This window comes from Neoarius graeffei, chromosome 5 (genome assembly GCF_027579695.1).
Source record: "Neoarius graeffei isolate fNeoGra1 chromosome 5, fNeoGra1.pri, whole genome shotgun sequence".
NCBI lineage: Eukaryota > Metazoa > Chordata > Actinopteri > Siluriformes > Ariidae > Neoarius > Neoarius graeffei.
The window spans coordinates 74383930-74411429 of record NC_083573.1 but is presented as its reverse complement, the minus strand read 5'-3'; the positions used below and the strand labels follow the sequence as shown (position 1 = coordinate 74411429).

At 44.2% G+C, this 27500-nt stretch overlaps 1 protein-coding gene across 4 annotated transcripts in view; it reads right to left on the bottom strand.

Annotated features, from left to right (window-relative positions):
• Positions 1 to 20147, bottom strand: part of pi4kb (phosphatidylinositol 4-kinase, catalytic, beta) — a 37777-nt gene extending 17630 nt beyond the window's left edge. Inside the window, exons 1-4 of one of the 4 annotated variants that reach the window (XM_060922370.1) lie at positions 20026 to 20147; positions 12500 to 13545; positions 3790 to 3834; positions 1 to 90 (exon numbers count right to left, since the gene is read on the bottom strand). The exon at positions 1 to 90 is cut by the window's left edge and continues 138 nt beyond it. In XM_060922370.1, the coding sequence (XP_060778353.1) occupies positions 1 to 90; positions 3790 to 3834; positions 12500 to 13525 (1161 nt within the window). In that variant the 5' untranslated portion in view covers positions 13526 to 13545; positions 20026 to 20147. The other 3 variants (XM_060922373.1, XM_060922371.1, XM_060922372.1) reach the window with 3 other exon arrangements.
• Between the last annotated feature and the right edge of the window lie 7353 nt (positions 20148 to 27500).

Genomic DNA, 27500 nt, shown 5'->3' with positions numbered 1-27500 from the left:
CTTCTGCTCCTTGGTAGGCAGAGTGGCCAGTCTTTTCCCAATGCCCATCAGAGACTTAATGAACTCACGCTGAGGAGTCAGACGTACAGGCTGACAGGAGGACAGCAGAATGCCAAAAATATGTGAGGAAAGAAAGAGGAAACAGAAAGATTGAAATTTGAGTACGCATTTCACAAATACAGCATCAAAACACAAGGAGACCAAGTTCTACAAGCAAGAGTTACTGGCAAGAGTGACAATTGAGACTGCTACCAAACAAAACATGTAGACGGCCAAACTACACATGCATGATAATCATTATATGAAATTAAAGCAAAAGTATGAGGGTATAAACAAATGAAGGAAGGAAAAAAAAAAATACAAGTGCTTTTTAGCAACAGCTGACCATAGGGTGGCAACGAGTGTGATATGAAGGAACAACCTGAATGAGAGCATTAATGAGATGAAAAATGAGCCCATTCCACAATGGCACTTGTGGAGAAAGACTCATCAAACTCCTCCATATGTGCTATCTACAGTTATTTACCACTCCCAAGGTAATATAGAGACATAAATTTGAGTACCATGTCAGAGGCGCTGTAGAGAAAGCAACACAAATCATTTGCCTAGAGGGTGAAATCACGATTTAACAAAAGCTTAAATAAACAAAGGCGGGTATGTCCCATTTAACCAAATCATCAAGTACAATAGTGTGATGATTGCATGGTGATTCATTTTCCCGGAATAACAGACAAGACTTCAAGGCAATAGCGTTATAGAAGTAATAATACACCGTTAGAATAACAATAACAAAGGAAGCAGAGTTTATTTACTTAGAGACCCCAACAAAACAACTAATTAAAATAAATGTAGGCAGATCTATTCAATGCAAAATCCGTAATTTAACTAAATTACTGACTGTAGGATTAGATTGGAAATAATTCTGGCATAAGGAAATCAATGCCAAGTTCTTAGATATAAAGAACCATAAAATACTTTTACAGTGGAGTTAAAGGGGGGGGGGGGGGGGGGGGGGAGAGATGACCCAGTTTCAGACTCCGTGCATTACGAAGATATTCACACATTTATGGGTTTGATTCCATTAAAGCTATTCGACTGTTTCCAGCCAAATTGCCTGAGGAAACCAAACTGACTTTACGCGGAGCAAACATTTAGTTATGGACTTTGTCTAGACTAAAGGCCTGTGCACACCAAACACATGCACCAAAAGAAAGGTCATAAGATTTTAACAGACATTTCTATCCCTGCATATCTAGACTGACACTGATGCATCTGGTCTGTGCTGTGCTGACTTCATTTTGGTGAAAACCCACAAGATAAGACTGGTCATGATGTTACCCAGACAATACATGAGAATGTGTAGCAGAACTCAAAGACTGGACTGACCAATAGCGACTACAAAAATGCATTTCGACAGGGTGCGAGATTTTATGGTTTTATATAATTTGAGCTGCTATTAATTAGGGATGGGCATTTCAAGCGAAAAAAAAAACTTAATATTGGCTGCTGTTGAGTGGTATATGAAATATATTCCATTCACCTAGCATGATATTGAACAAGTCAAAGACGAGTTCAATATCATGCTAGCTGAATGGACTATATCTGGTATACCATGAACAAAAAGCCAGCCAACATTATTAATAATAAACAAACATCCCTTTTGGGTGTTCAATCTATCTTTCTCTTTCAAAATTCTCTCAAAATCTTTCATGTTTAACGATGCAAACCTGGTGGCCATGTTTGTTTACAACTTGTCAGTCATTCGCTAACGCGGAAGTTTCATGTCTCTGACTTGTGATGTCATGGTGTCTTGACAACCATGCAATATCATAAACCATATTCAACGCTCATTCTCCACTGGGTAGAGTAACGTAATACACGTAGGATAAGCGATATGCTAACAATATTGGATGCTGTCAAACCAAATGAATGAAACCCGCTAGAAGGGAATAGAATACATTACCAGCTGGGAGGTCCGTATCATGAAATACCGTGACCGAGGTCTTGAAAGTACTGACCGAGGCCCTCTGGGCCGAGGTCAGTATTTAAGGCCGAGGTCACGGTATTTCACCATACGGACCGACCTTAAAGTGGTAAATAATATATTTATTTTTTTCTTTACCAAATTCTAACAGAAAACGAGAGCGCCCGAAAGGGAAAACCGAGCCGAGCCACCATTTTGAATCCTCATTCACGGCTATAATGCAAATTGCTTCCTCCTCGGTATACAAGTGCACTTCCATGGCAGGGGAAAAACTACATTTTGCCGCCTATGTAGTCCCCTATTTATACAAAACTGAGTCATTCAGGATTCAGCCATGTTTTTGCTTGGCGTTAACAAGTTACAGGTTTTTAGCTTTCTCCTGAAATGTTCTCTTATTTTGTCTTCCTCAGGGTAGTAAAACTTGCTTTTGCTGTGAAGACTGTCATTATCGCTATCCATGATGTAAAATTAATGTTATTCTCCTGAGAAATGCTGGCAAAAATTTACAAGATTTTTGATAATCTTGTTTAAAAAAAAAATAATAATAAAAATAAATGTTGACAAAAACGCTACTGTGTTGTGAGTCGCCAGAGGTCCATATCGTAGGATACAGACCCACTCGCCAGCCAATCAGAGCACAGGATTTGATGGAAACCGGACCGCGAGAAAAAAAAAAAAAAAAAAAGTGTTTTTATTCCATCGAAAAAAGTGTCCTACATGTATCACAATATTCACTGGGCTGGGAACTATCCAACCATTCTTTGAAGATTGCACCACCACCCTCAACCCCCAGAGTTTACACTGGGCCTTGCTTTCGTAAATTTTTTTGAAGGAGTTTATACACTTTATGGCAGTTGTTAGCACCTAACCACACATTTTACCAGCACCTAGTAACATGTTCTGTTGTTTAATTGTGTTTCGCAAACAGCTTTTGGGTGCATTTCCACCATCCTCCAGTGGTAGTAACAAGTTAGTTACTACCAGGTTCTGGTAAAAACAAGGGAAAATATTTAAGACAATAGCAGCATTATTACAGTTTGATTTAAAAATTTTTTTTAAATAATTCAAATATTTGAAAATCATGACCCATCCGTACTATTAATTCAGCACTCCATAATATTTACAAGTATGTGGGCAAACATTGCTCAGTGTTCATCTTCTCCTGGTTGTTTGTGCATTTTTTGCAGAGATGCTGCTAGAACATACATTTGGTCTTTGAACTCTGAACCTGCCGTCGTCTGAGACGAAAACGGTAATCGTATAGTCCAAGCTCCCTTATGCGCAGACGTTGCCGCTGACCAGATGAATCCAGAATGGCCTTTTTTTTTCCCATGCATTTATTTAAGGATAACAAACCCCACAGCAGTGGGCAGACAGAGTATTAAGTAAAATTAAACAATTTTTCACTTTTGTAAAACGTAGTTGCTTCATGTTCGGTGTGAAAAGGCCTTAATGCTCCTTAAATGATCACTGTTAAATAAAATCAGCAGCTTGGGCTTTTATAGATGACAAATTTTAAGCAGAAAACGGGGGGGTGGGGTGGGGGAGAGAGAGAAGACAAAAGACGATATTTACAAGCATGTCAGCTCACAGATGATCACAACCTCTCACTGGACAAATGTCCTCCTGATACAGACATAAAATAAACTGTATTAATTGCACAATGATCTCGAGATGACATGCTTGCAAATTTTAAAAAGGCACACATCTGAAGGAATCTGGGAGTCCAACCCCAACTGCAAACAGAAACAGCCATCATCCCACAATGCACAGAGAAGGATGCTATTAGACAGTGGTTGACTTACGGTACCAGCCTCTAACTCAAGACTGTCGGAGCTGGAGCTCATATCCTGGGAAAAGGAGGGGTGGGTTACGGTACAAGAGCAGGGGGAGTGATGGAGGGGGGTAAGAGCAAAACAAAAACAAAAAGCTCACGGTTATGTTTAAAGACACAACTTCATGGATCTGTCCATGACTCAAGTCTCAAAGCCTCTGGGCCACACGTTTCTGCTTTTTACAGCCAGTGCTTCGGATAAATGAACGCAGCACTGATATCGTAACCTCTCTTTCTCCGACACTGAATAGACATGCTCCTACAGCTGCAGTCCATTTACACAGCTTAGCAGCAACATCTTTCCAAAGGCAAACTGTGCACCTTTAAAGTAAATTAAAAAAAAAAAAAAATCTGCCTTCCCCCCCCATCCACATGAACAGCAGAATTTGTATGCTAACACACGACACTAACAATTACATGGAAATGCCAAACTAATCAAATAAACAAACAAAATATTTGCGGTCACAACAAAAACACAATGTACATCTGGTTTCAGCCGACTGCTCTGTGGGTTACATTCTGCAGCAATATACCGGAAACTTAAATCACCACTACGCTTCTTGATTAACATGTAATAAAAGTGCAGATCATAAAACAAGACAAATTTTCCACTAGTTAAAGACAATCTGACTTTCAAGACAAAATACAGTGCTGAAGGAGGTTTTTTCCCCTTTACATTTGTCTCTCATTCATCTATTCTTTTGCAGCTCTCATCAGTCATATCAAATAGTCGTTTTACACAATGGGCTAAAGCAAAAGGCTTTAAAGGAACAGTCCACCGTACTTCCATAATGAAATATGCTCTTATCTGAATTGAGACAAGCTGCTCCGTACCTCTCCGAGCTTTGCGCAACCTCCCAGTCAGTCAGACGCAGTCAGACGCGCTGTCACTCCTGTTAGCAATGTAGCTAGGCTCAGTATGGCCAATGGTATTTTTTGGGGCTGTAGTTAGATGCGACCAAACTCTTCCACGTTTTTCCTGTTTACATAGGTTTATATGACCAGTGACATGAAACAAGTTCAGTTACACAAATTGAAACGTAGCGATTTTCTATGCTATGGAAAGTCTGCACTATAATGACAGGCGTACTAACACCTTCTGCGCACTTCGGCAGCGCATTCATATCTGAGCTCTGTATCAATGCGCTGCCGAAGCGCGCACAAGGTGTAAAGGCCAATTTATGCTGACAACCCAGCCCTCGCAGATAGCGTCGCAGACAGTGTCTACGTAGCCCCCCCACCTTCGCAGACGCTCTGCGCGCACCTCCCAAAAATTGTGACCACCGCAGAAGCCTCGCAGACAAGAGGGCTCTGATTGGTCCACTCTACATCCGCTGTACACGCACTTCCGCTTCCCTACTTTCCCGGTTTGTTTTGTTTTCACGACCGGCATTTTTAAAAACACGAGCGAAGATGGAGCAGCATGAAGAGCAGTTGATTGAGGAAGTACGTACATCTATACAACTCCAGTTCTAGTCATTATAAAAAAAAAAAAGTTCTAGTCATTATAAGTAACCGGAGGATAAACACTCCACTAACCACACCCACCAACTACTCCTAGCGACTTCGCGCCCCCTTGCGTTGTGCCGGTGAATAACATCACGCACGCCTATTACTCCCCGCTCAACAATAAATTACAACTGTCTGCGAAAAGCTATCTGCGAAAGCCTTGTCGCAAGAGCATGCAGAGGCCTTTTGTACGCCTGTCATTATAGTGTGGACTTTCCATAGCATAGAAAATCGCTACGTTTCAATTTGTGTAACTGAACTTGTTTCATATCACTGGTCATATAAACCTATGTAAACAGGAAAAACGCGGAAGAGTTTGGTCGCATCTAACTACAGCCCCAAAAAATACCGTTGGCCATACTGAGCCTAGCTACATTGCTAACAGGAGTGACAGCGCGTCTGACTGACTGGGAGGTCGCGCAAAGCTCGGAGAGGTACGGAGCAGCTTGTCTCAATTCAGATAAGAGCATATTTCATTATGGAAGTACGGTGGACTGTTCCTTTAAAATGATAAATCATAGTAATAGCCATGAACATCTCTGTATATTGTGCGCGTGTGTGTGGGGGTGGGGCGGACCAGCTTGTTTTAACTGTTTAATGCTGCCATGACACCTACTGCAATAACCAGAATCCTTATCACTTTCCAGTCAGTTAGGAATGTAGAGAACTAATCAATCAATCAGCCCAGACTTTATGAAATTGTGCATTAAAAATGAGAATTTTGGGGGGGGTCCACACCAAAAAAAAAAACCCAATGAAGTGGAAAGAACAAAGCTCAACACACATTAGAAAAAGCCCAGGATATCTTATCCTAAGAACACACAAACTGATCATCTGATCCTTCATATGACACTGGCTGTGAGCTCTCCAACACAGGATGGAAAAAATGCTGAGCGCCGAACGAGCACAAAATTACAGAGAAGACTTTCTAGCCAAGTGCTGCTTTCGGCCCGTTTACAAAAGCTTATCTCTTTTTGGTTAGGCAGCGGCTGTGATTCATCAGACACAAGAGACGAGTCCAAACTCCTCGAGATTAAACCGTAATCTCTGCTCAGGGAGCCACCGTCAGCCTGGACATTTGTGAGCAACACGCTAACACAGCTATATGGTGTTTGTCCCTTATCATAATGCTCCTTTATGGGACGTCTCACTCATTCTGCACCCAATGGGCTGGCATACTGATTTCTGACCTAGATTCAGGCTTGAACTCTCTACAGAACAGACTATTTCACCAATCATAAGCAAGCTTACAAAACAAAATGTGGGTGGAGCCAAAGTGTTTTGGTTAAAGCAAAACTTTGGCATAAATATGACCATGGTTATTGCTGCTCACAGACAAACCCGGAACAGTTCAAATGAAAACATCTTGCAGCAGTGAACTGAATTTGGTCATTGTATAAGGAATAACACACAACACACCGTGCCATCATATGATGATGATAATGCATGTCGCAGGGTCTGATGCGGCAGGTGGACAAATGCCACACGTTGCACATATTACGGTAAGATTTAATGTTGTGGAACATCCAAGAGACCTGTTAGTTCCCATTCTCACTTATGTTATCGTTGCAATAAACCGACATTCTCTGGAAAGCATAAACTCCGATGTCCTGAAGACTATCCTGAGCTAGGAAACTTACAGCAGGGACTCCTTCCATAGATGTTAAATAAATGTCTCCTAAAACATCACAACAATTATAGGCTCTACTACGTTAAACAACATTTTTAAAATCCATGCCTTATTAATATTTGATTATGTGGACCATCTGCCGCAGAAGTCCCTGTGTATAACCTGTTACCATAGAAATAACGTATATTAAGAATGCATTAATACTCACGTTACTGCTAGAACCAGCGTCTAAGCAGAGTTAAGAAAAAATATTCCGATTTCCTCAAACATTTCAGTGCTACAAAGCAATGCTTGATCTAGGTGTGGCACTCTATTAAACTGTATACATAACTATTCCTTACGCCAATCTCAGTTTTACTTACATAGTCCTCTATATAAAAAGACACCCATATATCAGAGCCAAAACAGAACTGATGACTAGCACTACGTTCAGACTGCAACCTGAAACGACCCATATGCGATTTGTTGTGAAATCCGATTTTTTTGTTAGGCTGTTCACATTACCAATTATAATGAGACTTGTATGCGATCTCCAATATGAACGGAAAACGACCCAAAAGTGTCCCGCATGCGCAAATTGACACATAATAAGCACATCTACGTAATACGTAAACAAACAAACAAAAAAAAAAGCGCACTCTTCAAGTTTGCAAGTAAAGCATGGAGATGAAGCGAGACCTGGCGATGTGGTTTTTGTGGCGGCGGCGGAACTCACACAATAATCTGATTAATGTGGGCAGCAGACTAATGAGACCGAAGGTGTCAAATTACTGGAAATTTCCAGAACAATCTTATAATCTTGTAATACAGGATGGTTTAAGTTATAAATCAGTTATAGAAACTGTTTTATTTAATCAGGCTAACAGATCAACATCCAGGTCCCTACCAAATCCACCATTAGCTTGATCAATTCTATAAAAGTCTATTTAAATTCTGAAAACTGTACAAATATTGTTGTTTTCCACCAAAGAGGCGGGATTAGCCAACGCAGAAGAGTGACGTTTGTCTCTTGTTGATGACGTGTAGGTCGCATGAATGCGACCTGTCCGGTCAGACTGCAGTCGCATGTGAAAATAACGGATATGCATCAGAATTAGGCCCACATATCCAAGCGGCCTGGGTCGCATGTGAAAAAAAATCGGATCTGTGTCGTTCAGATTGTCAATAACAAATCGGATACAGGTCGCATATGGGCAAAAAAAATCGGATATGGGTCGTTTCAGGGTGCAGTCTGAACGTAGTCTAGTACATACTAAACTGAGAAGCTCTGCTGCTTTTCATGCATTCACTATCTAAATATGAGGTTTAACAAAGATCCAATTTTCACAATGCCTCAAGGTGTTATTTTTCTCTCTATATTTATCCTTAGCAGTGTTTCCCCGAGTTTACTGGTTGTGTGTGTAGGGTGGTGGTGGGGGGGCCTGGATGAGGATGGTCACCTGCAGGACCCCTCCCTGCGGCTCCTATTACAGAGCATTTGGACCTGAGCAAACAGTTAAAAGGAGTCATATTTAAGTCTTCACATTTAATTTGGAACAATTTTTACAATAGAACTCTCTTTTTGATCCAAGTTGGATCGAAGCCACTGATCCCATGGCGAGTCCTGTGCTGAGGGGATGCAGTTTCAGCAGGAGAGCTGGTAGCATTCGATTCGGGTGGAATTTTGATTTCAAAGGTAGTGGGGGACAAAACACAGGCACAAATGCTCAAAAGGGCTTAAGTTTTTCAGATACCCTTACCAGAGGTCTATCTGCTGTACTCAGGTCTGTGTTTACAAAAGAAATATTGATCTCAATTAAATTACCTGATTAAATAAAAGGTTGTATATAAATGAGGGAATATCTTGGTGGAAAGTTCATCCTTCCAGTACAGTTCCACAGACTTGGCAGGGAGCGCTGAAGGTATTCTGGAGACTCACGGTGACCTCATTACTAAGACACTCCATTTTGGCTCAAATTTGTCACCCATCTGTACCACAGCCTATCATACCCCTCATCTAATTATCTCTAGCCGCTTTATCCTGTTCTACAGGGTCGCAGGCAAGCTGGAGCCTATCCCAGGTGACTATGGGTGAGAGGCGGAGTACACCCTGGACAAGTCGCCAGGTCATCACAGGGCTGACACATAACCATTCACACTCACATTCACACCTATGGTCAATTTAGGCTACATCCACACGACAACGGCAACGAGATGTTATTTAAAAAAATATCGCGTCCAAATGGGCAACGATCAGTAAAATATCAGGTCCATATGGCAACGCAACGCTTGCTGAAAACGATGCAATACACATGCCACACCTCTAGGGGTGCTGTAAGACGGTCCCTTCGGAGACACCAGAACAATAGAAGTAGTAAGGACGCATGCGCATAAACTATTATGCGCGAGACTTCATATTAGCCACAAAGTCAGAAAAATCTGTTCGTAAAATTACATTATAATGACCAAATACAATGAAAAGTATTTTTCCAGTCTCACCTGTGAAAGGTAATCCCATGTGATCTCGTTTGGACGGCAAACCTGTTGGTACAGTTAAACGCAGCACATGAATGAGGCATCTTTATTCTCCGCTTTGACCCATCCAATATGGCGGCGAGGATGACGCATGATTCTACGCGGAAGGCGGCGTCTTTAATGGTCCGGAATAAATTGAATGCTACACGTTGATGGATTAATTTGTTCTTCTATGCCCTTTTTGAGGAATGTATTGTAGGACTTAAACCAACATCTGAAGAGGTGAGATCGCTCCTTTTTTTCCCCATTTTTGCTGGCGGGATTGACTCTGCCCTAAGGGCAGAGTCTCTCTCTCTCTCTCTCTCTCTCTCTCTCTTTGCACCATTACACAATAAATATTCACAGTGAAAATATTTTGTAAGCGCGTTTCATGAACCAAGTTATAGGATTTGTTGACAACTCGCATCGAGTTCGTTACACTTCTACCCGGCGTGAAGCACTCACAGTCATGTGGTTGTGACGTCATCGTAAACAAGTCCGTTCTACTCATCCAGACGACTTCGCAACGGCAACGTTGCCAGATCTTTCCACTCTGGAACCCGTTCTCAAAAAGATTACGTTTTGGGCACCCAAAACGCCGGTGCCGTGTGGACGCCAGGCCGAAACGATAAACAATTGTATCGGATTCACCTGAATCCGTTGCCGTGTGGACAGGGCCTTAGAGTCACCAGTTAACCTAACCTGCATGTCTTTGGACTGTGGGGGAAACCGGAGCACCCGGAGGAAACCCACGCGGACACGGGGAGAACATGCAAACTCCACACAGAAAGGCCCTCGTCAGCCACGGGGCTCAAACCCGGACCTTCTTGCTGTGAGGCGACAGTGCTAACCACTACACCACCATGCCGCCTCGTTTGAAACATTTAAAAAATAAGTCTTATTCTATGGCTAGCTAACTTGATGTTTACAAAGTGATATCATATTCCAACATGATCCAACTATGAACATTCATAACATAACGTTAGCTAACTTAATACAGAGTGTGTCTGAAGACATCACTCGCACCTTGTTTGGGGGGGAAAAAAAAAAAAAGTCTTAGGCCCTCCATCTTTTGCCACTTGGGGGTTCCGACATTGCTAAATATTGTTTGAATCGAATAGTTTTAATCAATTTTGAGCATACAAGAAGAGAGCGAAGCAGACAGAGAACTGGCAGCTTGAGCAGGTGATGTTTCTGCATGGTCCTAGTGCCTGCACACTCTCCTGTTTTTGAGCAGGCGCTCTTTCCACACGGTCTTAAGGTCAATTTATGCTGACAACCCAGTCCTCGCAGACGGTGTCGCAGACAGTGTCTGCGTAGCCCCCCCACCTTCGCAGATGCTCTGCGCGCACCTCCCAAAAATTGTGACCACCGCAGAAGCCTCGCAGACAAGAGGGCTCTGATTGGTCCACTCTACCCGCTGTACACGCACTTCCGCTTCCCTACTTTCCCGGTTTGTTTTGTTTTCACGACCGGTATTTTTAAAAACACGAGCGAAGATGGAGCAGCATGAAGAGCGGTTGATTGAGGAAGTACGGACATCTATACGACTCCAGTTCTAGTCATTATAAAAAAAAAAAAAAAGTTCTAGTCATTATAAGTAACCGGAGGATAAACACTCCACTAACCACACCCACCAACTACTCCTAGCGACTTCGCGCCCCCTTGCGTTGTGCCAGTGAATAACATCGCGCACGCCTATTCCCCCGCTCAACGATAAATTACAACTGTCTGCGAAAAGCCATCTGCGAAAGCCTTGTCACAAGAGCATGCAGAGGCCTTTAGTGTCTGCACTTCTGGAGGGTTTTTTTCCCCCAGACCTTAAAATGTGCATGTGTGCGCGCACAGGGCCCTGTTGGGGAAACACTGCTTAGGGCTATAAACTGATACAGATTCATAGCAAAAACTTTCATAACACTACTAATCCTCATCCAAATCACTACAGCTGCAGTCGTGCATGAATAGGGACACCAGTGTTGCTATAGCAACATAAACAGGCTAATAAAAGAGAAGAGCATCTGAAAGTGAAGGGAAAAAGATAATTATGCCCACTGATTATGATGATTATAAGATGCCTGTGGGAGGCCACAAGATGCATTATAGAAAGAAAAGAAATTCAGCCATATTAGTTTTCACTTCTATTCAAAATAAAGAACAAAGGACTGTGATTATGTGAATACCGTCACTTATTTCAGGGATCTTTTCTTGTATAGCCAGACCCTGTGCATTGTGTCTTAGACATCTAGGTCTCCACACCTTGAAGAATTATTTTTTAATAAAATTTGATTATACGAATGAGCATTAAAAAAAAAAAAAAAAAACAGCAAAAAGAATCTGACTATGGCAGTGACTATTTGGACATCAATGTTAGAAAAAGGACTCAAAGGGTCACTCATTAGAAAGGCGTCTCAGGGGCTTGGAATCTTTAATGAACTGAAAAATCTGGATGCCAAATCTTGACCTCTACATCTGAGGATGCAAGGCTACTCATTAGTTTGTGTCCGATTCCTTTATTTGGATGGCCACACACACGCAAATGAAAAGTGAAATTACATATTCAAAACATTAGGCAGGTTTCCATTGCAGTTTTGAACAAAGAAAAAAAGAAAAAAGGGAGGGTCGACAAAAATCACAAATGGTCCGTTTCTCCATTTTGTGACGTTATGCGATTAGTGAACTGAAATCTGAGTTTTTTCCTCTCGCGATAGTTGTTCCAATTAAACATGGAGATGGATCACCAAGACCTGATAAGTGTGGGCACCATGATTTTGATAGCATCTATGTGATTTACAGCAAAATATACATGTTTCCATTTTAATTTTGCAAATACTGCTTTGTCGACTCATCTGAAAAAACACCTTGTGAGCATATACAGTTTGTTTTTTTAAAATGGAGGTTTTTTTTTTTTAAAGTTCGTGATTTCAAATTACGCATTAAGCACATTAATGGAAACCTGCCCATTGAGACACACACACAGTGATCAAAGAATAATTAAGATGTAGCTATTTCAAGCAGCAGTGTCACCCACTCACGAATTCTGACTCCTCACCTCATCCTGGCTGCTTTCCACTTTCGGGTTGCTGGCTGTTCTTTTGAGGTTGCTGCTGAGACTGATGCTGGCGGTAGCGTCTGACTTGGAGCGCTGATGAGTGCGCTTTGAGGGCGAGAGGCCGTGTTCGTTCACGTTTGGGCCAAGGATGTGGTTCTGCTGCTGGTGGAGCCGAGCACGCTGACCGGTCGGCTTCAGCTCGTCAGACAGGATGAGCCTACGTAGTTTGGTGCCACGTGAGTGCCTCTGTGTGGAAATGTGCATATCAGATGAATAAGCACCGAGCAGCCAGGCACACTGCAGTGAGAAGCCAATGCTCTGGCGGCAGCGGTGCACCACATATGGCTTAATGGCGTCACCCACATCCTCGTCCATGTGGATGTACATGTTGAGCAGCTGTGGCAGATAGAAGTCCACATCCTCGTCTCGGAAACTGAAGAGCCGATTGCCAATGTAGGCCTGCACACCTGGCTCCTTTGAGTTATACAGGTATGAAATTGCCATGGAAATGTCAAACAGCTTGGATTCGAACAAGCGCAGAAGCCATGACTGCTTGGATGAGTTGTTTTTGTGACGCCGGCGAGCGCTCTTCACTGTGCCCACTGCTGGCACCTCCTCCTCCTCTGTGATCTTCGGAGGCTTCCCTGATCCAGTACCATCCCCGTCCGAGAGCTCAGAGTGTTCAGTTCCATTCACCAGGTGAGGCTCAGCAGTGGGCAAAGCTGTATCTCCATCACCTTTGAGAAACTTGACCTTCTGCAGCACCTCCTGGCAGGCTTTCTTGGCTACTTCAGTATCAATAACCAGACTCAGCTCACCAACACCCTCTGATATAACATCCAGCGGAGGGCTAGAAGCAGGCAGGCCTTCGCTGACACTAGGGCTGGAGCTGGTCAGAGGCCGTGGGCCAGAGGACGGCGAGGAGGGCAGGGAGAGAGACGAGGTAGTGGAGGTGGACGAGGCCGATGGACTCTTCTGCAGCTCCTCCAGATGGGAAGGGGAAAGCTCCAGCTCTGTGTCACCCATGGCCAGAGAAGGTTCGGCCCCTATATGGGGGGGGGGGAAGAAAAAAAAAGAAAATAGCATGTGGTTTCATTTAACTTAATCCTAAAATGTTAACCATTTTATTATCTGTATATCTACTATATCTGTCAAAAAAAAACATTAAACTACAATTGATTCGACATTCTGCTGCTAGAGTCCACACAAAGTACTCAACTCATATTGCACCTATTCTCTGTCAGTTACAACGTGTTCCTGTGTCATCTCGAGTAAAGTACAAACCAGCCTCCTCCTTCCTTCACTTAAAGCTTTGCATAGTCCCATCCATTTTATTGTTACTAGGTTTTTGTACCCGCAGTTCACACGATAAAGTCTCCCAATATGGCTATACCAGTTGGCCCTAAAGATGGCTACATTCTTCACAGAAGCATCATTAGTGTGAAGGAAGGAAGAAAAAGACAAAGACAGAAAGTAGTCGGACACTGCACCATTCAGAGCTCAGACTGGGTATGAGGGTGCTGTGAGCTGAACCAACATCATGGCATAAAACAAGAAAATCTCTTCTGATCAATCACAGTCTCTGTTCAGATCTGGTATCAACACTCGTCTCTCGTAATTGGACGTGGACTGCACTAAAAACATCATGGTCAGTCAAATACATTTTAAAAGTCTATCAGACCACTTGCGGAGGTGACTCCAGGACACATGTGGCACCTTACATTTCTAGTGTGAAAGCCAACGCATCGCCAACAACATAGACACTTGATCAATGTTGCCAGGTTTTCATGCGATACTGAGCTGCTGCCAAGCAGTCTGCCTCCGTGAACGCGACTTTTAGTTACTAAAATTTTCATGAACAGTCTAGACCAGTACATTTCTACCCCAAGAACTCATAAAATGAGTCAAACGCTCATTACATTCAGGTTTGTTCTGAAGTAAGATGCATCTTTTGTTCGGAGACATCCCCATCTGCGATTTGACCCAAGGCCTGAGTTGTGCAGAAATTTCTACACAACTCAGGCCTTGGATCAAATCGCAGACAGGAATATCTTCGAACAAAAGACGCGATGCTTATGGTTGAGGCCTGCGCTAAAGTCATCATGACTATGCCCTACTACTTCTCAGGTCCTTTTTTGAAAGGGTAAAAAAGTAGCCACAATTTGGAAAACACTAAACGTTTTTTTAGGTTGAAACCAGTGCTCTTCTGTAGCACAATCACAGACATGTAAACAAAATCAATACTGCACTTTAGTAAGAGACCGACTTAACCTGAGAATCTGTTCCCACATCTAGTTCCTGTCAAGAAATTTACAAAAAATGCAAACAAATACAAAAAACACACAAGCTGAAGGCTGTCCCCAAGTGAGCAATAAATCATGGCCTTTTTTAATTCAGAGTAGTAGGTTCAACAGTGCAGAGGATCTCAGGAGCAAAGTGTCCCTTAGTTGAACCTTTTGGACAGCCACTGAGAGGGTCCCTAGAAGAAAAGGCTCATCATTTTAGCTTATAGTGCCCCTTGAAATGGCCGCTATGGGCGTTCCTTCTTTAAAGTGCCATCTGTAGGCTGCATCACTTCAGAACAAACCTGAATGCAAGAGCTCTTCTTACACACATGAACTCGAACTGCCCTGTCTCTCTTGCGCAAAAGACGTTGTTTCCGTTTAAAGTACACAAAGAGCAAAAGCAGACTAGCCAATGGAGCAGGCAGATAATTAAGTGCTGTGGTGCCGAGACTTTGGAATTACGGTATCTCAGTAACTGTTTCTACCTTACTTACTCTTCCAATACCATTACCCCTCACCTCGTTTTCTTTTCTTCTCTCCTCTCCTCTCCTCTCCCACACCATAACTAACAACTTTACCTAACCTAAACAGATTAGGTAGTTTAATTTATAAAGACATGACAAGGATTATTTACAAAAACTCTGTAAAAACTAAAAAGTGTTTGATTTTCACAGGTTTGTTTCCTAATTAATCCCCATCACATTCATGACAACTCGGTGCCTTTTGCACATAAAGCTCATCTTCAGCTGAGCTCCACCCGTGATCTGAGCTTTCATGCAAACGTTACTGTAATCACGTGGAGGATACTTCCCTTTATAACCACACTTTCTTCAAATACACCATGTTCTCTAGTGCCTAAAACTTCCCCAGGCTGTTGCACTGGGTCGTCATCAGTTAGAGCAATGTACTGAGTCTCAATCTTCAATATGAACACAGAAAGGAGTGTACATTTAAAAAAAAAAAAAAACCACTATCTTCCTTCCTTCTTTAACAATGCTGCACAAGACTAACTATTATAAACTCTGTGCTTCTATCAAGAGTTTTACACATGAAAGTCTCACGTTAAACGTTAACAACAACAACTAAACTGCAACACACCTGATAACTTGATACAAGTTATTAAACCTTCATTCGTACCTTTGGTTAAAACACAATCAGATATCCAAGAGATGTATACAAAATGGCTAAAAATAAACGCGGTCCTCAGGGTGATGGTGTTAATCAACACAAGCAGTGACAAAAACTAACACAAACAACCCTCGTCAGAGGCCAAACACAAATCATTTATAAACAATTTAATCCAACACACAAGCGCAACTGAGTCACTGCATTAGTGATGAGATTATAACATTATCTTCCCCACTTCCACGTGAGCATCTATAACAATGTTAGATGACTTGATGTGATCCTGAACCCCAGCTCTGTGTGTGTTCTCGCTATGACCACAGTGACCGAGCACACATCTCATGTTACAGTGGAAACAGCTTCAAGTGGCTCTGATGCTGACAGACGATACTGTATCCACCTCACACAACAATGAGCAGAAAGAGAAAACCTGCATCAGATCATCTTTCCGACGTCCTAGCAAGCAAAACCTGTCACCGTTATGATGTTGAGTAACAGCAGCACAAATGTTAAAGGGGAACTCAAGTCATTTTTAAACTTGCTTTATTTCTTAATTAACGTGTTAATAAAACCGAAAACGTAATTGAATAACCTTATATCGTGACTTGTACTGGCATATTCTATTACACTTATCGGCCTTTTCGGTTTTTAGCCATGTTGAACGGAGTTCGTATGGACCACGGTAGGCGTTGCTTATCCGCATGATCTTCACGAGACTTCAAACGTGAAGCGTCAGCGCCGTCATTTTGAAAACTGTTTACATAGCGGCCAGATCACCATATCATTCCAATTTAGATTCATTTCAAGATTTGCCAGCTTCATCAATTATTCCATATGACTTCAAACCATTGGTTAAATGAAAAAAAAAAAATATGCTGAGCATATTTCCCACATTAATCAACACAAAGTCTTTCAGTTTTTTTTTTTTAAATCAAGGCTGAATGCGTTCTTCTTTGCCGCTGCCTTTTATTAAATCAAATTTGAGACTTTTAATTTGATTTCTTTCAGCATGACCGCAATGCATGATGAGATACATTACTTTGGTTAGTGAGCATCGGTTGTACATTACTTTTTGTGATGCATTGTGGGATACTTTGAGTGCACTATATAGAGTGTAAATAATCCTCACTAAGGTTTTGGACAGCACTCCAAGATGGCGTCCTTGCTATATAGTGAGCGATTTCGGACATGGAAAACTTTCAGCTTGATTACGTCAGCATCCGAAGGAGGGCGCACGCATGTGCGTCTTTTGACAACGTTGGTAAATGTTGGTCACTTTGATTTCTGCTGTATGTTTTACTTCTGTCCTACAAAGTCTTGCACAGGTCTCAGCGAATCTCGTGCCATTGCTTTGACATATGGACTGATATATTACATAGGATATTTCAAATACTCATAACTTGCTATAGCGGTGACAAAATAGCTGTCAGAAATGCATTCCTATATTTAATCTCATCCCATTATCTCTAGCCGCTTTATCCTGTTCTACAGGGTCGCAGGCAAGCTGGAGCCTATCCCAGCTGACTACGGGTGAAAGGCGGGGTACACCCTGGACAAGTCGCCAGGTCATCACAGGGCTGACACATAGACACAGACAACCATTCACACTCACATTCACACCTACGGTCAATTTAGAGTCACCAGTTAACCTAACCTGCATGTCTTTGGACTGTGGGGGAAACCGGAGCACCCGGAGGAAACCCACGCGGACACGGGGAGAACATGCAAACTCCGCACAGAAAGGCCCTCGCTGGCCACGGGGCTCGAACCCGGACCTTCTTGCTGTGAGGCAACAGCGCTAACCACTACACCACCGTGCCACCCTATATTTAATAAAATGTGAAATTATAAAAATTGCCTTCAGTTCCCCTTTAAATCCATTTCACTGTAGTGGTTTACACAGCAGGGGTCAAGTGGAGGTCTGTGGCTTTATGACACTGATAGATTCTTCTTCTGGCTGCTCCCGATTAGGGGTCGCCACAGCAGATCTATTGTCTCCATTGCTCCCTGTTTTCTGCATCCTTCTCTACCACACCTGCCACTTTCATCTCCTCTTTGGCCTTCCTCGTTTTCATGTGCCTGGCAGCTCCATCCTCAACATTCTCCTTCCAACATGCTCTGCATCTCTTCTCAGGATGTGCCCAGACCATCTCAAGGCCTCTGCATGCTCTTGCGACAAGGCTTTCGCAGATAGCTTTTCGCAGACAGTTGTAATTTATTGTTGAGCGGGGATAATAGGCGTGCGCGATGTTATTCACCGGCACAATGCAAGGGGGCGCGAAGTCGCTAGGAGTAGTTGGTGGGTGTGGTTAGTGGAGTGTTTATCCTCCGGTTACTTATAATGACTAGAACTTTTTTTTTTTTTATAATGACTAGAACTGGAGTCGTATAGATGTCCGTACTTCCTCAATCAACCGCTCTTCATGCTGCTCCATCTTCGCTCGTGTTTTTAAAAATGCCGGTCGTGAAAGCAAACCAAACCGGGAAAGTAGAGAAGCGGAAGTGCGTGTACAGCGGACCAATCAGAGCCCTCTTGTCTGCGGCGCTGTCTGCGAGGCTTCTGCGGTGGTCACAATTTTTGGGAGGTGCGCGCAGAGCGTCTGCGAAGGTGGGGGGGCTACGCAGACACTGTCTGCGACACCGTCTGCGAGGACTGGGTTGTCAGCATAAATTGGCCTTCAGTCTCATCTCTCTTAGCTTAACTCCCAAGCTCTCCACATGTGCTGTCCCTCTGATGTGCTCATTCCTTATCCTGTCCAACCTCCCTTCGCAAACCTTAACATCCTCAACTCCGCCACCTCCGCCTTTGCCACTGGGGTTGCATAAGCATACTCTTGGTGCCGATCCCAAGCCCGGATCAGTTGGAGAGGGCTGTGTCAGGAAGAGCATCCGGTGTAAAACTGTGCCAAATCTAACATGCGGAATGAAACTGATAGATTAAAAAATAAAAAATCACCCACGATCAATAGTTCACACTCACCTTTAGGATCACTCAGGTCGAGTTAAATCTAGTTAACTGCGATTTTAAACTAACTAGTAGCTAGGAAAAGTGATGTTCGCAGAGACATCCGGATGTCGGCCATGTTGGTGGAGATACAAATACGGGGTCAAGCGATATTCTATACAAAACAGTCACGCATGCGCAACACACTGTTTTAAGCTATGCCCGATCTTTGTGCTCACAACAGTACTCGTGAACGTGGCACGTTCCGAATTTTTCTTTTTTTAAGAATTCCGTCCGTGATTCGGAAAGAGGGCGAGGAAACTCTGAGGTTTAGTACAGACAGGACACAAGCACGCCTCAACAACAACAACAAGCAGCATCTCTAACAGAAGCTTACGTATTTCCACGTGACCATCTATAACAATCTTAGATGCTTAAAAATGTGTGACTAGCTGAATTATGCTAATAAACTAAATCTGAAATGTAATCATAAGGATTATATGTAGTGGATACATACACAGCATCATCCCAGGCTGAGAAAAGTTCATGAGTTAGCCTGGACGAGTCATGAGACTAATACTAGACCACTCTACACTTTCCATTAATTATCTTGTAGTTAACTTAATCTGAAAAACACTGCTAATGACGCTAGCTGGAGCTAACTAGCTCAGTTAGGTTACAGACAAACTACTCATGCAAGAACTGTTTATCCAGGGAGATTATATTATTAACACCACACACGCAATTAGTACCAATTCATAACTGTTAAACATTAAAGTGTCTCAGTGAGTCAGAAGCTGCTGCTTTATGACCAACGCAGGCCGATGGAAAATGTTGCGTGAACTCGCTTAGCTAGCATTGAGGAGATTGGCTTAGCTAAATTAGCAATGTCAGTAACAAGCCACTACAATTAGTCTATTAAATGCAAAAGAACACCAATTTATGATTTACAAACACAACAAGTATCGAGCTCAAACGTAACCAAGTCAGAGGAGGTTATTTAGAGAGCTGGTTTACCTCACTCAGGTGGGCGGCCAAGCGGATTAAACAGCTCGGCTATGCTAGCTTAGCATCACCACTGAGCTAACTATCGCTCGCTGACGTGAACCAAATAGTTCATTTCTTGACTCATTAACTAGTTAAAGCTCAGACTAACTGATAAACGCAGGCACCTTGTCTCACCGAGTGAACTGGGTAGTGTGATTATTCGCTCTATCTCTGCTGTAACAGCTCCATTTGGAAGGTTCGATTCCCCGAAGGATGCCGAATAACCGGCTCGCAGTTAGTAGGTAACGTCCTAATTCAGCCCAACGCACTTTCCCTACTGACTTCAACTTGGTAACGTCCATGTTCTTTGTATACAAGCATGATGTGAAAGGCAAACAGAACTACCAGTCCATGCTGAGTAAAATTTCATCCGAAAACATATTTAAAATTGATACAAAACACGACACTAATAAAGTAACTATGAAGTGTTTGAGTTTTGTGTTTTTCTCTGGGTGTAAAACCTGCGATGTAAAACTTTACACCCCTCGAGTAGAGTACTTGGATTGTTCCAAGGGGAAGTGAATGGGGACGAAAACTTTTGCACTTTTTTTTTAAACAAGTGATTAAGGAATGAGCACTACCCAGAGTATTAAGTGTGTCGTTGCAGCAGCCTATCAAACGTTGAAACAAACAAACAAACAAACAATTATTCAAGAATTGAAGTGAAACATAGGATTAGCAGTATTGTGCTTTTTTTTTGGCACCTCCTGCATATTCAGTGTAAATACACATACAGTATTTCACATAGTCAATAGTGAAATAATGGAGTTGAGGGAACTGGCTCTGACTGAGGTGCTTTGACTCTGTGTTAAACCTGAGGACGTGGAATCATTTGCATCTGCTTTAAATGCTCAGCCCCACTGAAAACAACAGCATCTCAGTTTAAGCTTGTGCAGGAGGAAGAAAATAAATCCCCACAACTGTTTCTTTTTTCATTCAGTAATACCACCAAATGGTGGTATGGCACAGTGATGTAGTAGTTAGTACTATCACCTTACAGCAAGAAGGTTCTGGGTTCGAGCCCAGCGGTCGGTGGGGGGCCTTTCTGTATGGAAACACATCTGTGAAGAATCTCAGTCATCCAGGCACATAGCAATCCGTGATTGACCGGGTCCAGTTGCTCTCTTCTGCCAATCACGGATTGCTATGTGCCTGGATGACTGAGATTCTTCGCAGATGTGTTTCTACGCGCTTTGGGATGGGATCCCTTCGACTGGTGCGGGAGGACTTCCGGAGGGCTGGCGGACGTCTTGGCTGGAGGGTATCGTTCATTTTTGTCGGCCTGGAATGGCCATCACTGAACGGAGGTGGGTGTCTGTGGCATCTTTTGTCATCCGCCTGCAGTGCGGCCGTCGGCATTCTGGTTCGGATTCTGTGGTGATCCATGGGAGGATGGATGCTTGGTGCTCCCTATTGGTCGGGCGGGGCTGGGGGGGCCTTTCGGATGGGAGGCGGGACGTTTTCAGGAGTCTTCGGGCGGGTCCAGTTGCTCTCTTCTGCCAATCACGGATGGCTTTCTGTGTGGAGTTTGCATGTTCACCCTGTGTCTACTTGGGTTTCCTCCACAGTCCAAAGACATGCGGTTAGGTTAATTGGCGGCTCTAAATTGTCCATAGATGTGTGTGGGTGTGTGTGTTAATGATTGAGAGGACAAAACCTCTATAATAATCCAGTAGAAGGCAACGGGAAACCATAACTGTAATTCTTCCCGAGAAACTCTGATGGATGTCAGAGCTGGACCTACCATTCAGCAGAACACTAAAGAAGAAGAAAAATATCACCAAATACCAAGAATGTAGAGGAGTGTCAGGCATCACTGTTTGAGACACTGAGCTATGATTAAGGTGTCAAGATTACAAAGAACTGGCAAGAAGAGTGATGACTAAAGCATAATAGTCTATAAAATTACATAAAAGAGAAATAACACATACGACATAATTGTGTACACTGGAAGACAAGTGAAACAAATGAGTTTTGGACTAACTTGAACCACACTCGAATATAAAACTAGTTTTAATAGACCTCAGTATAAATAGTCAAGTCGCTTTTAACATCAGACATTGTCGCAAAGCATCCGTCCATCTTCTACCGGTTATCTGGATCCGGGTCACAGGGGTAGCAGCCTAAGAAGAGCAGCCCAGACTTCCCTCTCCCCAGCCACCTCCACCAGCTCTTCTGGGGGAATACCGAGGCGTTCCCAGGCCAGCCAAGAGATGTAATCTCTCCAGCATGTCCTGGGTCTGCCCTGGAGTCTCCTTCCGGTGGGGCATGCCCAGAAAACCTCCCTGGTGAGGCATCCGGGGGCATCCTAACAAGGTGCCCAAACCACCTCAACTGACTCCTTTCGATGTGGAGGAGCAGCGGGTCTACTCTGAGTCTCTCCCAAATGACCAAGCTTCTCACCCTGTCTCTAAGGGAGAGCCCAGCCACCCTGCGGAGAAAACTCATTTCTACCACTTGTATCCGCGATCTCATTCTTTCGGTCACTACCCATAGCTCGTGACCGTAGGTGAGAGTGGGAACATAGATGGACAAGTAAATTGAGAGCTTTACCTTTTAAAGTGCATATCACGGGTGAATTCAGGAGCAAGATCAATGTAATTCTCCTATTTTATATTAAACTTTGGTCAAATATCTGTAACATTCTGCATTCTCTGCAATTTTTTTTACCTTGCGCAATACCAGAAAAATTCAGTTGAAATCAAGCCATTTGAGGTGAATTGGTCCGCCTCTGAAAAAACTTGCCATTTGAATTTCCCGGCAAACATTGATTTTCGGGCGGCACGGTGGTGTAGTGGTTAGCGCTGTCGCCTCACAGCAAGAAGGTCCTGGGTTCGAGCCCCGGGGCCGGCGAGGGCCTTTCTGTGTGGAGTTTGCATGTTCTCCCCGTGTCCGCGTGGGTTTCCTCCAGGTGCTCCGGTTTCCCCCACAGTCCAAAGACATGCAGGTTAGGTTAACTGGTGACTCTAAATTGACCGTAGGTGTGAATGTGAGTGTGAATGGTTGTCTGTGTCTATGTGTCAGCCCTGTGATGATCTGGCGACTTGTCCAGGGTGTACCCTGCCTTTCGCCCGTAGTCAGCTGGGATAGGCTCCAGCTTGCCTGCGACCCTGTAGAAGGATAAAGCGGCTAGAGATAATGAGATGAGACATTGATTTTTGTGACGTCGCATGCGGGACACCTCCCTCTGAATCCTATGTCAGCGCTGGTTTGTTTATGAGAAAACGACCTGGTGGTTTTCTGCAAATTCCTTCAACGTTATCGCATAATTATCAAGTCAAGTCAATTTATTTATATAGCACATTTTAAAAACAACAGGAGTTGACCCAAAGTGCTTTACAGGCATAGCTAGTAATAAACTTAAAAACATAGCCTAGCTGGGATTATACAGTAGCTCAGAGCTAAGGCACCACAGAATTACAGCTGGAATAAATACATAAGAGAATATATAATGACAACAATGATCGCGTAATTATTAAAATGGTTAACAGATGTATCATAGGAGGGTGTACCAATACCAAGCTTGATGGGATTAGTACTCATTGTTTTCCAAAAGACCGGACAATGAGAGAGAAATGGGAGCGCTTGGTCTACACAGGCTGTGCACTGAAACCGTGCAAAGCTCGCACAGCCTGCTGACGCTTCCACAGGTAACGTCACAAATCTGGCTCCAGACTCCCTCGGGACTTTTCCAGACGCGTTTTGTTATTTTATTTTTTTCTGCTGTAGACAGATGGCCTTGTGCAAAATTACCCTTCTGTATGAGTGTGTAAAGGGACATACTTTCATATAAAAACAAAACACGAAATTGGTCCAGAATATGCACTTTAAGCTCAGCTCTCTCTTTACCACAACAGACCAGTTTAGCGTCCGCGTCACTGCTGATGGTGCCGTGATCCGTCTGTCCAACTCCTGCTCCCCTTTACCCTCACTCGTGAACAAAATCCCAAGATACTTAAACTCCTCCACTTTAGGTAGCAACTCCCCCCAACCCAGAGTAAGCACTCGGCCCATTTCCGGCTGAGCGCCATGGCCACAGACTTGGAGGTGCTGATCCTCATCCCAGCTGCTTTGCAGTCCGCTGCAAACCATCCCAGCGCATGCTGTAAGTCACAGACTGATGAAGCCAACAGAACCACATCATCCGCAAAAAGCAGAGACGTGATCCTGCTGCCACCAAACTGGACACCCTCTGCTTCTTGGCTGGGCCTAGAAATTCTGTCCATAAAAGTTATGAACAGAACCGGTGACAAAGGGCAGCCCTGGCAGAGTCCCACATGCACCGGGAATGAGTCCGACTTACTGCCAGCAATGAGATCCAAACTCCTGTTCCGGTCATACAGGGTCCAAATGGCCCGCAGTAGTGGGCCCTGAACCCCATACTCCCAAAGCACCCCCACAGGGCACCATGAGGGACACGGTCGTAAGCCTTCTCCAGGTCCACAAAACACATGTAGACCGGTTGGGCAAACTCCCATGCACCCTCCAGTACCCTTGCAAGGGTAAAGAGCTGGTCCAGTGTTCCATAACCAGGACAAAAACTGCATTGTTCCTCCTGAATCCAAGGTTCAACTATCAACCAGACTCTCCTCTCCAGCACCCCAGCATAGGCTTTCCCAGGGAGGCTGAGAAATGTGATCCCCTATAGTTGGAACACACTCTTCGGTCCCCCTTTTTAAAAAGGGGGACCACCACCCCAGTCTGCCAATCCAGAAGCACTGTCCCCAACCTCCATGCAATGTTAAAAAGGCATGTCAGCCAAGACAGCCCAACAACATCTAGTGCCTTCAGGAACTCAGGACGAATCTCATCCACCCCCAGAGCCTGGCCACCGAGGAGCTTTTTAATCTCCTCAGCAACCTCAGCCCCATGATAGGCGAGTCCTCCCAAGCACCCTCAGACTCCGTGTCCTCTTCGGACAACATGAAGGTGGAATTGAGGAGATCCTCAAAAGTATTCCTTCCACTGTCAGACGATGTCCCCAGTTGAGGTCAACAGCATACCATCCTCGCTGTAACCAGTAGAGACAGAGCACTGGTTCCCCTTCCTGAGCTGCCGGACGGTTTGCCAGAATCTCTTCGAGGCCAACTGAAAGTCAGTCACTTTCCATGGCCTCACTGAACTCCTCCCACACCCAAGTTTTTGCTTCAGTGACCACCAGAGCCACGTTCCACTTGGCCCATCAGTATCTGTCAGCTGCCTCTGGAGACCCACAGGCTAACCAAGCCCGATAGGACTCCTTCAGCTTGATGGCTCCCCTCACTGCAGGTCTCCACCACCGGGTTCAGGGATTACCGCCACGACAGGCACCAACAACCTTGCAGCCGCAGCTCTGCACGGCTGCCTCAGCAGTGGAGGTGCGGAACATGGTCCACTCGGACTCAATGTCCCCATCCTCTCCCAGTATGCAGTTGAAGCTCTGCTGGATGTGGCAGTTGAAGATCCAAAGGATGGGAGCCTCCGCTAGACATTCCCAGCATACCCTCACTACACGTTTGGGCCTACCAGGTCTGTCCAGCCTCCTCCCCCACCATCTGATCCAGCTCACCACCAGGTAGTGATCAGTTGACAGCTCTGCTTCTCTCTTCACCCAAGTGTCCAAGACATACGGTCGTAGATCAGATGAAACGACTACAAAGTCAATCAATCATCGATCTACAGCCTAGGGTGTCCTCATGCCACGTGCACTTATGGACACCCTTATGCTCAAACATGGTGTTCGTTATGGCCAAACCATGCATGGCACAGAAGTCCAACAACTGAACACCACTCAGGTTCAGATTGGGCAGGCCGTTCCTCCCAATCACACCCCTCCAGGTCTCACCGTCATTCCCCACATGAGCGTTGAAGTCCCCCAGTAAAACAATGGAGTCCTCTCGTGGTGCACCGTCTAGCACTCCACTCAAGGACTTCAAGAAGGCTGGGTACTCTGAACTACCATTTGGTGCATAAGCACAAATGACAGTCATACCCCTTTTCCACCAAATCAGTTCCAGGGCTGGTTTGGGGCCAGTGCTGGTGTTGGTTCACAACTTGTTCAACTTGCGAGCCAGCTGAGAACCAGTTTGCTTTTCCATAGCTCAGGGTGCTAAGGGGAGCCACGTCATTACATCGCTGTATACGTCAGTTACGTCACTGTATACATCAGTTATGTCACTGCGTTTGCATAAACCTTGGCGCGAACATCGAAGCAACAACAACAACACGGAGAAGAAGCAGCAACAACAATAATGGATGACTGTGTTTGTACAGCTGCTGCTTCTCATCACTTAAAAATGGCGACCTTTCGCGGTCTTGCTATTGTTGTTGGTCTTAATAACTCCGCCCCCTCACTGACGTAAGTGGTTCTTCCCTCTGGCCCAGTAAAGAGTTGGTGCTAGCCTGGAACCGGTTTTTCTGGCCCCAGAGCCAGTTCTTTGTCAGTGGAAACAGAAAACCCGGTTCCAAACTAAGCACTGGCCCCGAACCAGCCCTGGAACTGCTTTGGTGGAAAAGGGGCATCAGAGACTGTTCCCCGACCTGAAGGCGCAGGGAAAAGACCCTGTCATTCACTGGGGAGAACTCCAATGTTAGCACGCCGAACTGGGGGGCTACCAATAGCCCCACCCCTGCCTGGCGCTGCTCACCCTTGGCAACTCCAGCATAGAAGAGTCCAACTCTCCAGGAAATTGGTTCCAGAGCCCAAGCTATGCGTTGAGGTGAGCCCAACTATATCTAGTTGGTACCGCTCAACCTCACACACAAGTTCAGGCTCCTTTCCCACCAGAGAGGTGACATTCCATGTCCCAAAAGCCAGTTTTGTCAGCCAGGGATCCGTACGCCAGGGTCTCTGCCTTTGGCTGCCACCCGATCCACAAAGCAAAGCAGCTTTGCAGAAAATTTAAGGCTTGAAACATGAGCTAATTTTATCCCTAATTTATCCCTGATGAGCAAACCTGTGGTGATGGTGGCAAGGAGAAACTCCCTCAGATGACATGAGGAAGAAACCTGGAGAGGAACCAGACTCAAAAGGGAACCCAGCCTCATTTGGGTGATAACGGATAGCGTACATGGCATGTTTTCTCAGTGGCGGTCCAGTTTGATTCTGAGCTCAGGCGTAGAGGTCCACATGTTCCCCTGGTCTCTGCATGGATTTCTTCTGGGTTCTCTGGTTTCCTCCCCCCTCTGAAAGACATGCTGGTAGGTGGATTGGCTACACTAAAATTTCCTTTCCATGTAAATGTGTGTGTATGGTGCTTTGTGTATTTTTGACTCATACAGGGTGTGTTCCCACATGATGCACAATGATGAGTCCTGGGATACACTCTGGATCCACTGCAACCTTGATCAGGATGAAGATGAATTAAGGAACAAATCTGTGAATCACTGAAAATAATTTAAAAAAATTGAGTAATTACTCATTTCTAAATGTTTATCTAGTATTCACAGCAATATGCATTTTTACATTACTGACGATGATGCCAAGTGCTGTAACAGGTAGCCTAGGAATAAAAAGTCATGATCAGGACTTCCTTTGCTCAAATTTACATTTGGTAATCAAAGATGTGTTCTTATAACACAACAATGCTGACTCAAACCAGTGACATTAACAGCCATGGGG